Source organism: Telopea speciosissima, chromosome 3 (assembly GCF_018873765.1).
Source record: "Telopea speciosissima isolate NSW1024214 ecotype Mountain lineage chromosome 3, Tspe_v1, whole genome shotgun sequence".
NCBI classification, from domain to species: Eukaryota; Viridiplantae; Streptophyta; class Magnoliopsida; order Proteales; family Proteaceae; genus Telopea; species Telopea speciosissima.
In genome coordinates this window covers 66293901-66309503 of record NC_057918.1, presented here as the reverse complement: position 1 = coordinate 66309503, position 15603 = coordinate 66293901, and the positions used below count along the sequence as shown (strand labels likewise).

The 15603-nt window shown below is 40.8% G+C and overlaps 1 protein-coding gene across 1 annotated transcript; it reads right to left on the bottom strand.

The window, feature by feature from the left end:
- Positions 1-94: 94 nt before the first annotated feature.
- LOC122655431 lies at positions 95-14426 on the bottom strand. The gene is made up of 6 exons (XM_043849624.1): positions 14287-14426; positions 3905-3931; positions 3626-3792; positions 1146-1226; positions 919-1005; positions 95-422 (listed from the first exon to the last, which is right to left on the bottom strand). Exons 1-6 carry the CDS (start codon positions 14424-14426, stop codon positions 187-189), a joined length of 738 nt encoding a protein of 245 aa, XP_043705559.1. The 3' UTR covers positions 95-186.
- Between the last annotated feature and the right edge of the window lie 1177 nt (positions 14427-15603).

Here is a 15603-nt window from a genome sequence, read left to right as displayed (position 1 = left end):
CATTGAAATCAGTGTGCAATCCGGGTGGAAAGGGGAGAAAACCATGAAGTTGAAAAACCTATATCATTTCAAAAGCAATATTTACTCGTACATGAAAAATAAAGAGCAAAATATTGCCATTGAAATCAGTGTGCAATCCGGGCATAATTTTGTTGAGAAGCTGGTTCGCTTCAAGTTAGCAAACATTTAAACTACCATTGAGCCTGGCTTCCCTTTTCGAAGAAATGTTTTCTGCTTTGGAACTTTTAGCTCTGGAGCTTTCGTTTCATTAAGGCAACTCTTATGGTCACTGGATTGACCTGATGCTCTAATGCACTTATCCTTAACTTGGTTTGGTGACTTTTGGCCCAAATTATTCTTTTTCAGATTTGAAGATCTCTCCCTTGGCAGCCTGTTTCTACTTCCAATCATCCAATCGTTATCTGAAACCAAAACAAACAAATATGGTGAATTAGCAGAGCAATGTTACTTCTAACTGTAAAAGCAAGAACAAGGGTATAGCAATTTGACCGATAAAAGTTTCCTTTCTCCTTTTACTTTCCTTCAGAAAATTGAAGGGTAATGTGAGAGTTCCTGACTCCACTCTTCGATGATTAAAAAATTTGAGAGGATTAACCATTTGCCGATGCTTTCGTTCTTTCTGTAATGTTAGTCAATTCTTGACAGCAACTCTTCAAGGTGACTTGAATCAGCTGATTTGCAATATCAGCTTGAATCTATTTAAAATTAACTGCTACTTCGTGGTACCAGAAGTTATATGGGTTAATACCCGAAGTTTAGATGAAGAATGTATGATATTATAGTTGCACTGTTGATCCTGATACTACAAAAATTTGGAGAAAGAAATGGAGAATCCTACAATTGAAAGTGGATAGATTGACACAATGAAAAAGAGGTGACAAAGTCAAAATCAACTACCAGGACTAGATATGACGGCACGAGGACGTGGAATTGAACTAGCTCTGATTCTGATATCTTCAACAATTTCTTTACAGTTCTTCACTCCTGTAAATCAGGATATTATATCTGAGAATGACATTGTAAAACCAATTTTTTTCTTCTAAAGATAATTATAAAATAAACCTAACTTTTATAAAGGGAGAACCAAATTATTGTGGTTAAAGGAGATATCAGTTTAAGCAAACCTTTAGATATAGAAATTGAAGTTGTTGCCTCATCTGGGATTCTTGCAACTGACGGTGAGGAATCATTTTGAGATTCCTTCCCTGTATGACAGGCATAAAGAGTAGTTAGTACAAACTTGCTTGTTATCACCCACAATTGGAAAAAAAAGATGCAAGTAGAATAGAACAAGCTTTTTATCACCTACTCAGAAACATGAAATCACTACATTAATCCATTGTGGTCATTTCATATTCAGATAGGTATAGAGCTTTATGATTCTTTCAGTTTCTTTGTTGGGGTATATTTTTGAGTTATTAACAGCTCTACAAGTGTAGAGGAGAGCTGGAGAAGAAAAAGTGTGGTACAGCTGAATATTTTATTTGAATAAAATTGAAGAATCTTTGAGTGCAGAACATTTTTAAGCCATATGTAGCTTGAAACTAAGATTCAGATTTGAGAATTTATTCTTGGGGGTGGAGATCCGACCTTGGGAACAGGATGCACCAACCTCAAGGTATAACATACTGCTTTCTATTACACAATTCATGAACCATACCTTAATCCATTCTTTTCCAATAACAATCTATTAATCTCTGTTCCTACAAGGCTCTAAATTAAGCCAGTGCCTTTTTTTTATTATTTGACCATTTTCTTTCAAAACCAATCAATTCCTTAGCACATCACTAAGGTCCAACCCAAGTTGCAACATGAAAGGCCTAAGCCAGCCATCATTGTAGGCCATTCCTGCATATCTTACATCAGATATCCAGATTGGTTTTTCCACATGAAACTGTCAACTTAAGATTGACTTACACTTCCATCTTAAACTTAAAATTTTATTTCCTTAAGAAAATCATCAGTCATGAAGACTCTCTTTCCACACATTTTTTTTCTTACTTGGGAAATGGAAAGTCCCTAGGAGGTGGAACTGTCCTTCCCTTGGTATTGTTTTCCTCACAGAAGCAGCAAAAGAAGGGGAAATAAACAAGAAGAAGGTATTGACATGCCTATTCAAGTACTTTCAGAGTTAACAGACATATCTGGTGGTTGGAAATAAAGAATATAACTAACTTAATTTGGCCTATATTCCTTGAGTTAGAGGCAAGGTGATTTAGTCACTAGTATCTGATGAATAAAATTTATACCAGTTATCTCTCTTCTTTACGCCTTTTCCAGGGAGTCCCCGGCAGCAGAAACAGAAACATCCACATTCTCTACCTCCCCTTTACTCTTCTTTCCCCCTATTTTCTTCCTTGCCCCCTGTACCTCACTCAAGCTATGAGGAGTAGTTTTGAAAGATTATCGGAACTTGGAGGCGTAATTCTGACTCTCCATTTTCTCAACTCTTTTTCATGGTAGGCAGCTATGACTCAACAAGTCCATTTCCCAACTAAGTGGTGTTGGCACATGGATCCTATTATAATGCCATTAAACTCTGTTCGAAGCCATATTAATCGTCAACTGATGTTCATTCATATCTTTTCTCACCAGTTCTTCCAAGTACATTTAGTCTACCCCATTGTGCATAGGATGGTCTTTTAATTATCTAGTAGTGTTTCCTAAAATTACTGCATCAGTTCAGCAAATGCATAAAGTGCATATTCAGTAGTTGCTGCCGTTGTTATTTTGTGTAAATTTAGAAAAGATGAATTGCATAGGGATAGCTGTTGTACCAGAGAAAACTATCATCACATTTGTACTTTCCTTATCATCTAATGCATTCATGTATCATCATATTCGGATTCTGACAATTATCAGGTTTGATGAATCTAACTTTGAATTTGCAGCCTGTGAGTAGTTTAATTTATGGTTAAGCAAACAACATAAATCTATTGAGAAATGAAGGAGATTGATAAATAAAGTATACTGAAAGGTGTACTCATAGCACCCAATAGTTTTAATATAGGTATGTACTTCTATTGAGAACCCAAGAATTTGGCTTCTAGGAATCCATATCTAGAATGCAATTCCTTTTCAACTGGTTAGAGAAGATTCTCTAGGCAGTCTTATGTTTCCCCCATTTTAATGTTTCAAACATTATTTACTAAGTGCAAATAACACCTCAGGCACTGTTTCATAAAAATGCGTAACTCCACCACCACTTGAATACTTGGAGTTTTATCAAATTGAGGAATCAAATGGATACAGAAGGTTAATATTATCCTAAACATTTCTGGGTTTTCAAGGATTGTGGATGAACACTTTCAGTGGCATATTCACTGCTGATGATTATACAAATAATAGATTTTTTTTTCCTGCTTCTGATTAAATACAGAAAGTGGAAAGTTGAGATACTCTTCGGAATACAAATTGATTAACAGATTCCCAAACCATAAATAACAGATAATGAAACTGATACCCGAGTATTCAAAATTTCAAATTTCAAATTCAATTTGAGCATTCCAACCTGGAGGGAAACTATTTGAAGTTCCAAATGCTCAAAAGGAATAAACTAATTAAGAAACAAAAAGCAAGAAAATGACCAAGGTAGACAGCATACCTGAATGGATCACTGAAGAAACTCCGGGTACAGAAGAATGTTCTTGTAAAGAGACAGATTCTAAAATCCTGAACAAAGGCAAGGAACACGTCACCTCTTGTACAAAAGATTCATCCTCTGGTACAAAGAACTCATCATCTTCTTCTTTCTCTTCCCTCACTTTCACCCTCGGGTAGACTTCAAAATTTAACAAACACCGCAAACAGATCTCAGAAAAACTAGATATTCTAATACAATCTTCCGATCAAAGAGAGAAAGCACACATATATGAAAACTTACTTGTTTTGCTTTCCTCCATGAAAGCTCCTTGTATAAAATTAGGGAATTATACCATTTTATAGGTTTTTTGGTTAGCCTTTGCTTTCCTGCTTGAGAAGCCCTGAAGGAGTCCAACAGAAGGCTTCAGATATTGGCCCCAACTCGAACTGGAGAAGTCAGATGGATCGTTTCGTGACTTCAAAACAAAGTCTAAACTGAACCAGAGGCAGACGAAGAAGAAGAACACAGAGATATGGGAGCTGATGCGATCACGCCATGGGCCTCGTGACCATTTTGGGGCCAGTGGTGGGACCCACCATCAAAATTCGAATTATGTAAAGTGTCGTAAGTAATATGCTCTTTTCCACAGTTTGATACGATCTTGGGTCATCCAATCACTGTTTACGAAGTCAACTAAAACGACAGAGTTGACTTTACGGTAAGCTTGGCAGCCCGGCATAATTTGGAGGTTGCCAATCTTCCTCCGAATACAATTTAAAAAATAATGTAGGATGTCGCCTATCCTTCTTTCAAGATAAACTCAAGAGATAATTTAAGGTTTTATAATTTTATGCGATTAGGTATAATGGTACGGGTGAATGGTGGCGAAATTTACGTTTTGTTAGCTTATTCGCACACTTTTTTATTGTAACTGTACATGACCCGTCCAAATTCCAAGCAACCTATCAGCCTCGGTGGCGAACTTTATTGACGAAGGTACCTGGGTGATCCCTCAAGTGGAAGATCATATGCTTCAAGGCGTCTTCAATAACATTCAAAATTTGGGCATTATTCCATCAAAAAGGGAGGATGCTCTGATTTGGACTCACACCAAATATGGATCCTTTTCGGTGCGGTCTGCTTGGGAGGAACTGAGAAAGAAAACAGCTAGGCCGGATTGGATTTGGGCAATTTGGGATAAACACCTTCACCCCCGCATTTCTTTGTTTGGCTGGAGACTAGCCCATAAGGCTCTTCCCACAAATGAGAATGTTTGTCGAAGAGGAGTTCCTATGGCTTCCAGATGTGAGTTATGTTGGGCTGAAAAAGAAACTAGTGATCACATCTTCCTCAGCTGTAACTTTGCGAGTCAGGTGTGGTCCGAGGTTCTTAGTTTGTTCAACGAAGTTTGGAGCGGATTCCCTACTTTGGAGCTCTTGTTCTCTTGGTGGAGGAGGAAAGCTAAAGTTGTATTGTTAGCTGATATCTGGAAGGCTCTCCTTATTATTATATGTCAACAAATCTGGTTTGAAAGAAACAAAAGAAGATATGATAACCAGCGTTGCCCGCCAAGACAAGTGGTGCAAAGATGCATCAACGAGATCTAAAGTTGTTCTATCATCAAAGGGGTTACAATTAAATCAGTAAATGATCTCATGCTTGCTAAGATTTTTTAGGTTTCCACGGCTACTCCAAAACTGAAGAGGGTGATTGAGGTTCGTTGGAAACCGCCGCCTATGGGGTGGTGGAAGCTGAACATCGATGGCTCATCATTTGGGAACCCCGATCATGCAGGTGCATGGGGAATCTTTAGGGACCACTTGGGTTTAACTAGACGATGCATCTCCTCTTATCAAGGCATTGGAACGAATTATCAAGCGGAGATGGCTGCCTTCTTCTTAGGCATAAAAGAAGCACAGGAGTTAGAGATGCAGCGAGTGTGGGTGGAATGCGACTCAGCCACGGTAGTCAATGGCATACTAGCTTCTAATATTCCTTGGGAGTTCCTTCAACGCCGGTGGTCTATTAAGGTTTATCTTAATTCCATTCAATGGCGTATCACTCATTGTTACAGAGAAGGGAATGTCCCAGTAGATGTTCTTGCCAATCGGGCAACATACACTAAGGCTACGGAGAAGTGGAATGATTCCCCATCTTTCATAGCACACTCGATTGATTGGGAAGCCACAGGCAGATCGTACTATCGCTTCTGCTAATTTGTCTTGTTTTGGTTGAGACTTGAATCTTTTTCTGGCGTATAGCCTCTTGTACATATTTATCATTTCTTAATATATACTTGCTAACCTTTTAGCAAAAAAAAAAAAGTAACTGTACATGACATTAAATTAATTAAAATCATACATTGATTAATGGGGAATAAAGCGAAGGAGAAACACTTCTTGATTTTATTATTTTCGGTTTTGTAAATAAAATCCATAAAATTTCTAAAAATTTTTCTCTATTGGAGATGATTTTCGTGAGTTTTTACAGTTTCAGTTTTGTTAGGAGACGATAAATGATGCACATTGCAGAGTAAGGCAAAGTGAGTTTCTGTTTGTTTCCTCTCTTTGATTTTCTCTATAGATGGGTTTCTCCATTTTTTCGGTTTTCATGAGGGAATACCATTGGACTTGTAATTGATTACAACTTTCGGTTTGACATGTAAAGGGGTGGGAAGGAAATGCAGAGAGTTAGGGTAGGGAGGAGATGCAAAGGCCGTGAGGGAGAGAGAGAGGGCGAGGTGGGAGGGAGATGAGGAGAGGTGATTCTTCGAGAGCTTGCGCTTCTACATGTTAGTTAAATCCTAACAGAGGCGAACCCTTTGGATATTCCAGAGTTTGCAAATATTTGGCTGCATTGCAACTAGGCTAATTGCTCAAATCCATCAAGAAGCTTCGAGTTGCAGTTGTCGTTGGAGTTGTTGCAATCACTGTTGCAATGACAATTACCAGGCTTCTGATAGTAAAAATGTGATTTTTTTTTGTTAGAAGAAGGCCTTTCGGCCAAAATTTTATTGAAACATGACAGAGAAGTTCATGCTTGGAAGCAGAGCAGAATTAACAACAAAAGTTGATAGATTGACCCACTATACAAACAACAATTTCAAAAGGGAAGTCCCTTTAGCTAATACATGAACTTCCCTATTCGAACTCTTAGGAACATACACAAACAAAACACTAGAAAAAGAACATCTAAGAGATAAAATGTCATCAGTGACAACAAAAACAACCTAGTCTAAAGATGATGATAAATGATTTAAAAAGATCACAAGGGGCAACCAGTCAGTGAGCACAGTGACAGGATTGAGATCCAGACTATGAGCTAGAAGTAATCCGTTCCTAACCACCTCAGCTTCCATAGCATTTGCAGAAAAACTTTGACCATGTTTGCATTTCCCCGCTACAAAGTATCCTTTGTGATTCCTGACCCACTGCCACCAAGAGACGAGTCAGCTGCCTAGGCACCATCAGTGAATGTACTAAAATGAGGAGATGAGTAACAAGGAAAAGAAAAATTAAGGGTAATTGGGGCATCCAACTTTGGAGCCTTATTCTTGCAAAAACCCAATCTTCTTTCTTCAACAACATGATAAAAAACCTATATAGTGCCAAGAAGTGAAAGATTAGAATGCCGAAATACAATGAATTCCTTGAATTCCAAATCTGCCAAATTAAAGATACCCACTGAATGATAGCATCAGACTTATCAGGGAAACAAGAAAGCTGATTCAAAAAATTTGAAAAATACCTCCATAAACGTGTTACCTTGCACAACCTGGTTACAAAGTCTAAATGGTGATGCCCACCAGCGACAAGATGCAAAATTACAATGAAACAAAGCATGTAAGATTGATTCTTTCGAAGACAAACATATAGGGCAAAGGGCATTATTAACTATGCAACACTTATAAGATTAGAATTAACAACCAGGGTGTTTGAACAACAACACCATAAGAAATGTTTAAGCTTAGGAACCAAAGGTAGAGTCCATAATTTCTTCCAGGTTGGGTCAACCACCAACCTAGAGCTGCTAGGGGAGAGTGTCATGGCCTCTGAAAAAGCAAGATGAAATGTTGTTTTGACAGTAAAATTGCCATCCTTTAAACAACCCCAGAACCAAGAGTCCTTAGCAGGGAACAACCTAAGAGGTATTTTAAGGATAGCATGGACCTCTAGGTTAGTGAAAGATCCGGAAATTAAGCTTTCATTAAATTCACAATTTGGAGGGAAAATCAGACCTGAGACTTTCGAAACACAAGGTACACAAGGGCTCAAAATATGACCATGAGAGATAGAGGAAACCCAAGCATCAGTATAGACAGCAGTGGAGGATCCATTGCCAATCCTTTTCCTTAGTCCTTTAAGGAGGAGATCTCTACCACAAAGAATACTATGCCATCCCTGTTACACCCGCACCCCAAATATCCCCTTATACCCCGGGGCAATCCAGACCTTACCCAAAGGGTAATGCCTTATGGTCATGGTCAACACTGATGACCTTGAACTGAAAATACCATAAAAGAATCCCCTCGAAGTTTTGGAAGTGTTGGCTAAAGCCCCGCCACTTTCCTTGAAGTTTGGGCTATGACAGCAGCACCGGAGTCACGAACGGACTCACTCTTGCTGAATCCGCTCGAGGATCTGCCCGTGCTGTCATCTGTCTTTTTGGGTTATTTTTCTATGGGACCCACATACCCGTGTCCTAGACACCCTAATTGAACCCTTGGACCCTGTGGACCCCTACCCCTATCATTTATTGGTCAAGTGGGCCCCACAAAGCTTAACCTAGGGAGATAATGGGTTTTTATAAACTAACTAAAATCAAACAAGACCTAAGGACTAAACTACATTCTAAGACCCCTAACCAAACACACCCTAAGGACCCTTTTAACCCCTTAGAGATAAAGGAATCTCCTTTATTCTCATATCTCTTTCCCTCCCAAAAACTGTGGAGGAGAAGAGACAAGAGAAGGAAAAGGAGGAGGAAGGAAAGGGAAGAAGTAGAGGTGGAAGAGGAATGAGAGGGGAAGGGAAGAAGATGGGAGCTATGCCAAAATGGTTGGCTGCCCCACATCTCCTCCTCTTGCTGACCGGACAAAGAAGGAAGAAGAAGGTGAAGGAGAAGAGATGGAAAGGAAGGGAAGAGGCCAAGGGGGCTCACTTAGCCTTGGATTCCACTTCTCCATTGGAGGATCTCACCAAGGTAAGCTCCCCAAACCTAGCTCTTCCCCATTTCCATTTTATTTTGGTAGCCTCTTTGAGCTTGGACTGACCTAGAGTTCTATTTGGGACTCAAGGTGGAGCTCGGTCCCTAGTTGGAGCTCTAATGGAGCTGACCTAGGTCTGGTTTGAGCTCCCATGAGCTGCTCTTGCTGCCATTGTGTTGAGCCTTGGTTTTGGACTTTGAAACCCAACCCTCGGACCCCAATTGAGACCAAACCTTGTAGGATCTTGGATCCATGAGGTGAGCCTAGGATCTAGTGATCCTAGGAAGGCTTAGACACCCCCTCCATGACCCTGAGGTGCTAAGGAGCTCCAAGCTTCAAGTTGGAGCTGCAGCTCTTTGAAATCTCGGGAGAGACTATCGGCGGACGAACGATTGGATCCATCTATTGTGGTACCGTCTGTCAGTCCATCCAGTACAAACCTTGCGAGATGGCCTGAACGGACGAAGGCACAGATTCACTCTGTTTGCCTCCGCCCGAGGCCTGTTGCTCTCGGGTCTGTCTCAGGAAATTGAACGGATGCAGGGGCGGACCCATGAAGCACATCTGCCTGTGGATCCGCTCCCTTTTATGATTGCCTCAGGTGTCGAATGGATCAATGACTGGATTCAACTAAGAAGTTTCGCTCGCTCTGTTTTTACCTTTTGGACTGAACGGAGTTAGGGGGGGATTCACCTCTTCTGAGACCGCCCGTGAGTCCGCTCATGCTGTCTTGGTTGAAACTTGATTTTAACCATTAGGGGCCTAGCATTGGACCCTTCTATACCTATTTTAATGATTTCTTTTGTATGTCTAGGCTGGTGCCCCGGTGAGATTCATGTGAACCACGTCGGATGACACCCGATGCCCGGGGAGATTCATGCCAATCATGCCGGACGACACCCGTGTTAGGTGAGTGGGTTCTGGGTGATTTTGTTGGGTTAAAATATTATATAATTGTTAATATTAAGCATGCTATGATATATTTATAAGCATGGTGTGCATTGCATTTTATTCCATTGTGAACTGTTGTGAATGTGATAGTATGCTCACCAATGTATCGGGCTACGGTGCCGGGTGTGCTGGTACCGTAACCCCAATTTATTTAAATTATGAAAACTGTTGTATGCCATCCTGATCTGTATGTGTCGTGCCGTGCTGGTACCCGGGTACTAGATGGAATGGGATGTTGATGCACCCGGAATACCTCTCGGGACGATAGGACTTGCATATAGTATATCTGCGGCTAGGATGTTTGTCTCCTTATGTTACGACCCTTGCCAATAGGGGTTTATGTGTTGGATAGTCTGAGCACATGCGGTCTGTGGAGGTGGGAGAGGCCAGGGCAGGGGTAGTGATGGCTATCGGGGTCTGCCACTGGGTGGTCATTATGGCTTCTACCGGCGTAGGTCCCTTGTGATAATTGAGGTTTCACTGGGGCGATAGGATAAGTGACCCTCAGTGTCTCCCGAGTTATCACAGTAGCATATACTTAACCGATAGAATTGTGTGCCAGGTGAAAAATGAATCTAACATTAGCATGCATCATTCTGTTTGATATTGATTGTGTAATGTGTGAGTATTCCCCCTTGCTCTCTCATTAGCTAGTGTAGCTAACCCTGTTGTAAAATTACTTTTTAGTTTATATGCAGATAGCCTCTTGACGAGCACCGTTGGATGCGAATCAAGTGGAGTTGATGACCGTGGCTTGGATGTAGATGTACACCCAAGGACTTGTGCCCCTGGGACATTTATTTATTATTTAAATTTTGTATTCATCCACAACCATGTATAAACTGTATGTTTAATTATTAGGAGAGATTGAATGGTTACGAACACTGTTATTGTACTATGTGTTATCATTAAAGAACCGATGCTCTATAATTTCACATAATTGAATCTAATTTCGCTTCCGCTAATTCTGTGATTGGAACGATTTATTCCTTTTGATACGTTCCTTGCTGTCATCATATTGGGGTGACAGGGTGAACTGTGGTTCCGGACACTGTATCTGCGATCCTGGTAGGTGTTGGGATGATGTGTGATTATCCCGGTCATACCCCTATGTGACAAAATATCTTACATCGGGATAGGGGCGTGACAATCCCCATGAGCAAGACCTCCTAGGGAAGGCATTAAGGAAGCTTGAAGAAGGGAAATATTTCCCTTTCAAGACTCTAACCCAAAGGGCATCAGGATTCTGCATAATCCTCCAACATTGCCTAGCTAATAAAGCTAATTTAAATCATTTAAAGTCTCTAAAACCTCCTAACCTCTTACTTAAACACAATCGCTCCCACTTAACCCAGAAAATACCTATGTCTATGCTATCCTTCTACCAAAATCGGTGAACAACCCTACTTAATTCAGTTTAAATAGATGTAGGGAGTATAAACATCAACATCACATAGCTAGGAAGACAAGATGCCATAGCTTTTATCAAGACCTCTTTCCCAGCTGAAGATAACAGATTACTCCTCCATCATGCCAATTTTGACTGAACTCGGCTTAATATATCCGAAAACAAAGCTTTCTTTTCTCTTCCAAAATGGGTAGGGACCCCTAAATATTTACCATGATCACTTACCTCAGACAATCCTAAGATCCTTCAGATTTCGGTCCGGTTACTTGAATTGGTGTTAGGACTAAAACTAACTCCTGACTTCCCAAAATTTATTTCTTGATCAGAAACTAGGAAATATCTCTTGAGAATATTAGAATAGTACAAACATCCTTAACCTTCGCATTAGAAAAAAGGAGATAATCGTCTGCGAAAAAAAAGTGGGACACCTTGGGTCCGGAATGTGTAGTCTTAATCCCAAATATGGCCTTAGAGGCCTCAGCCTGAAGAAGGGCACATGATAGAGCCTCTTGACAAAGGATCAATAAGTAAGGGCTTAAAGGGCATCTATGAGGAAGGAAATGACCAATAACAACCCCATTGAATTTCACATGAAATTCTTCGTTTGTAATACATTGTATTGTCCAATTAATCCATTTCCTATCAAACCCTATCTGAAGGGCCATTCAACTCTATCGTAGGCCTTGCTTAGATCTAGTTTTAAAGCCATCAAACCATTCTTACTCTTCGATTTGTGAATCTGAGATAAGATTTCATGGACAACATAAATGTTATCATAAATGACCTGCGTAGGGATAAAAGCACTCTGAAACGGACAAACTAGAGAATTAAAAATTGGTTTTAGTCTATTAACCATATATTTCACAATGACCTTGTAAATAACTGAGCATAGACTGATGAGATGAAAATGACCCATTTCTTTAGGTTGGCCAATTTGGGAATAAGAACTATTGCTGTTTTGTTAAACTCCCAGAGCATAAGACCGGTGTTAAAAAAAATTTGGACAACTTTAGTCACATCAGGGCCAACAATTGACCAATGGACTTGAAAAAATCTGACTGGAAGGCCATCTAGGCCATGGACTTATAAGCCCCAATCTGAAACATGGCTTGTCTAATCTCCTTAGCAGAAAATTGTCTACAAATCATATCATTCTGAATGTCAGAAATGCGAGTACAGATGTGTTGCAAAAAAGATTCAAACTTAAGAGGGTTGGGAGGAAGAATACAAGATCTCAAAATATGATAAAACATGATAATGCATCACAGTTGGGTCAGTCAACCAAACACCAAGGGAATTTTTTAATCTAACAACTCTGTTAAAGTGTCTCCTTTTAGCAGTGGTTATATAAAAAAAAGATGTATTTTTGTCCCCAACAATTAGTCATTTAACCCGAGATCTTTGAGCCCAATAAGCCTCCTCTTGTTTCTATCCAAATTCCTACCCTAGATAATCAAACACCCTAAAATCCCATTGGGGGTGGAAAGTTCGTATAACTATTTCACCTTAACAATTCCACCCCATCAATCAAATCGGCCTTGTGGACTTTCTACCTAGCACAATTGGTTCTCTCTTGGAAGCAGTTCTATGGCCGAAGATCTCGGTCTCGAGTTTAAGACCTCCTCCCACACAATGAGGCATGGTTTTTGGCTTAACCCCACCCCATCGGTCCCCCCCCCCCCCTTTCGATCCCCGCTACAGGCTGCCAACTGCCCCCTTGGGCGTTCAATTAACTAATCTGGCCCATAGTGGGCATTCTAGAAAAAAATAATATAAAAAAGGAAGATTTTTCTGTCCGAGAGTGTGACCCCTGTGCTAGGAACGCATGCTTAAGCATCAACATTTCTGCTTTTCATTGGGGCGGTAGCAACGTCATTTCATAAGGGCCTGTCTTTGGGCGCAGGAGCCACACGATGGGACATCCGCTCTTTTTTTCCATAGAAAAATAAAGAGAAAGAATACTACCTGGGTGCGCGTGGTGTGCTACCCTACACCCAGACACAGGTGCCCAAAAAATAATAAAAATAATAAGAGACAATTACATCCCCCTCCCCTGTACTTTTCCCTAATTAAATTTTTCTACTTTTAAATTTTCATAATTACACCCACACCCCCTCTGGCTGACGGTGTTAGCATGCTGTCAGTTATAGTTTGGTTCTTTTTTACCCTTGTACTGAAACATCACAAATAGAATTACAATACTACCCATTTCATCATCTTCAACCTAAAAACACCCAAAATTTCCCTTCAGGTAATTAAAATAACCAACGAGCGGCTCCTGTTGGCGACATTCCACGATCTTCCCGACGAGCTTGACGGCTGTCGTCGGTGGCAATAATGTCCTATACAGAGAAGAGATGAGATTGTGTCTTCCAGTAACCATTAATATCGCTGCTTGGATTTCAGGGAAGAAAAATAGAAAATTCAAGAAGAGGGGGTTGTCTACTACTGACTTAAACGGAGAGATCAGCGAGACTGGACAACCCTTGACAACCAAGTAACACCAAGTTGGGGTTGTTTCTAGAAGAATAGAAAATTCATCTTTGGGATTATTTCTCTGCTCTCCCAAAGTAACACCAAAGATGAAGAACATGAAAAGCACCCCTCCAAGCTCAAAATTATTCATATGAGAAGGATTTAAGATGCCATTAACAAAGAGATTGAGGTGGGTCGAGTACAGAAACTCAATAGACATGTCGATGAAAGCTCCAGGTACTTGAGCTTCCCATTGCCAGGATTCCAAACCCTAACCCTAAACGATTTCGGATTCTCCACATGCGTCAAACACCAACGAATAAGAACAGAGTCCCCGGAAGAACATGACCCTTAAAGAAACCCATCCCTGCAATCAAACTAACCGATTTCAAAACCTTCAGCCCAAATAAACTCATAAATCCAAAAAATCTAAGATGAAGACTCAAATCAATCAGCTTCAGTGTAATTTCATGTTTTGGGTAACCGAAAATCAGGGGGAAAAAATCTTCGTGAACGACAACCAATAGAAAAATGACCAACGAGTCTTCATTCTTGTTCGGCGACCTTTTACATAAGGTCCAATAGGCCAGAACAAGACCTGAGAATCTGAGATCCCTTCACTGTTCAAACGAAATGAGGAACCTCGAAAAATAAAATCGGTTTTGCCCACCCTTTGCACCCTCCACCTCCCTCTCCAGGCAAAACTCCTCTTCGTCATGGGTGCTCTCCAGCAACAATGGTCCAAACCTTCCACGTTCAGAGAATCTAGAACAAAGGGTCATTACCACCAGAACAATGAAGAGATATTAAAACTTCAACACTTCTATGAACTCAAAATCACATCTTTCCTGTACAAGGCACAACAACCACGCAAGCTTAACCCCCCCACTCCCTTATTTTTTGCTTTCATTTTCCTGCAATCTCACCCGTCCTCACCCCTCTGCAACTCCGCAATCTAAACCCTAACCAATAAAAACCCTAATCTACCAATCTAAACCCCTCTGCAAATCTAAAACCCTAAAAATTGAGCTCTGCCAATTTAAATTCGTATGAAAAAACAACTACTGTAACTACATTTCCTCGTCATCTGAGCCAAGCACAACGGATTCCAACTAGCAATGGCAGTCAGCTGCAGGGATTGAAGCTTTCGAACTTGGAATTTTGGAATGGGACCCCTTTTGCAGTTCTTGGAATTGGACAGATCCATTTCCCTTTTTTTACAGGTGAAAGAATGGGGGTGGGATGGAGTTGGAGTGGTGGGAGGAGAGAGATCGTCATGAGAAGCGAGGGAGGTCAAGTGTCTCACCTTCACCGAAGAAGATGAAGTTTTGAGGAAGAAGGTGGCTCTGATGCCTTCATCGTTTTTTATCCCTAGGGTAAAAGGTTCATCTTACATGCATTCAGGGTTATTTTGGGGATTGAAAAATACTACTAAGCTGCGTGACGACTTAATAGACGGATGCTAATGGCATGGGTGTAAATGTGCAATAGTAATGGGGCGCTGTTCTCTGTGCCGTAGTAGCGCAGGCTGCGCCCAGACACATGGGGGTGGGTGTAATGACCACCCTGCCTCTTGAGTGGCAGGCCCACTTGCCTGGGCACAGCCTGCGTTGCAGCACAAAAACCATTCTCCCAATAGGAATTGGGCGCTGTTCTCTGTGCTGCAGTGCAAGCTGCGCCCAGACACATGAGTGTGGGTGCAATGACCACCCTGCCCCCTGAATGGCAGGCCCATGTCCCTAGCACTGTAAGGGATACGAGTGTAATTAGGAAAAATCAAGGAGTGGAACTTTTAATTAATGCAAAGTACAGGGGAGGGGATGTAATTTTACCTAATAATAAAAGGGCCCTAAATGGAAGTCCACGTAGCCTGTGTGCATCACCGTCGAAGGCTTTCCTTGTACAAAGTAATACCGAAGTCTCCAACGGCTTATCAAAACCAAATTCTCTTTTCTATCA

Bases quoted from the DNA above. Each gene is read 5' to 3' on its own strand.
- LOC122655431 (XM_043849624.1), bottom strand. From the start codon at position 14,426: ATGACCCTTTGTTCTAGATTCTCTGAACGTGGAAGGTTTGGACCATTG. The intron at 3,932-14,286 runs GTTCCTCATTTC...ATTTTATACAAG, and splicing joins AACCGATTTTATTTTTCGAG to GAGCTTTCATGGAGGAAAGC. The intron at 423-918 runs GTAGTTGATTTT...TTTTGGTTTCAG, and splicing joins TGCCGTCATATCTAGTCCTG to ATAACGATTGGATGATTGGA.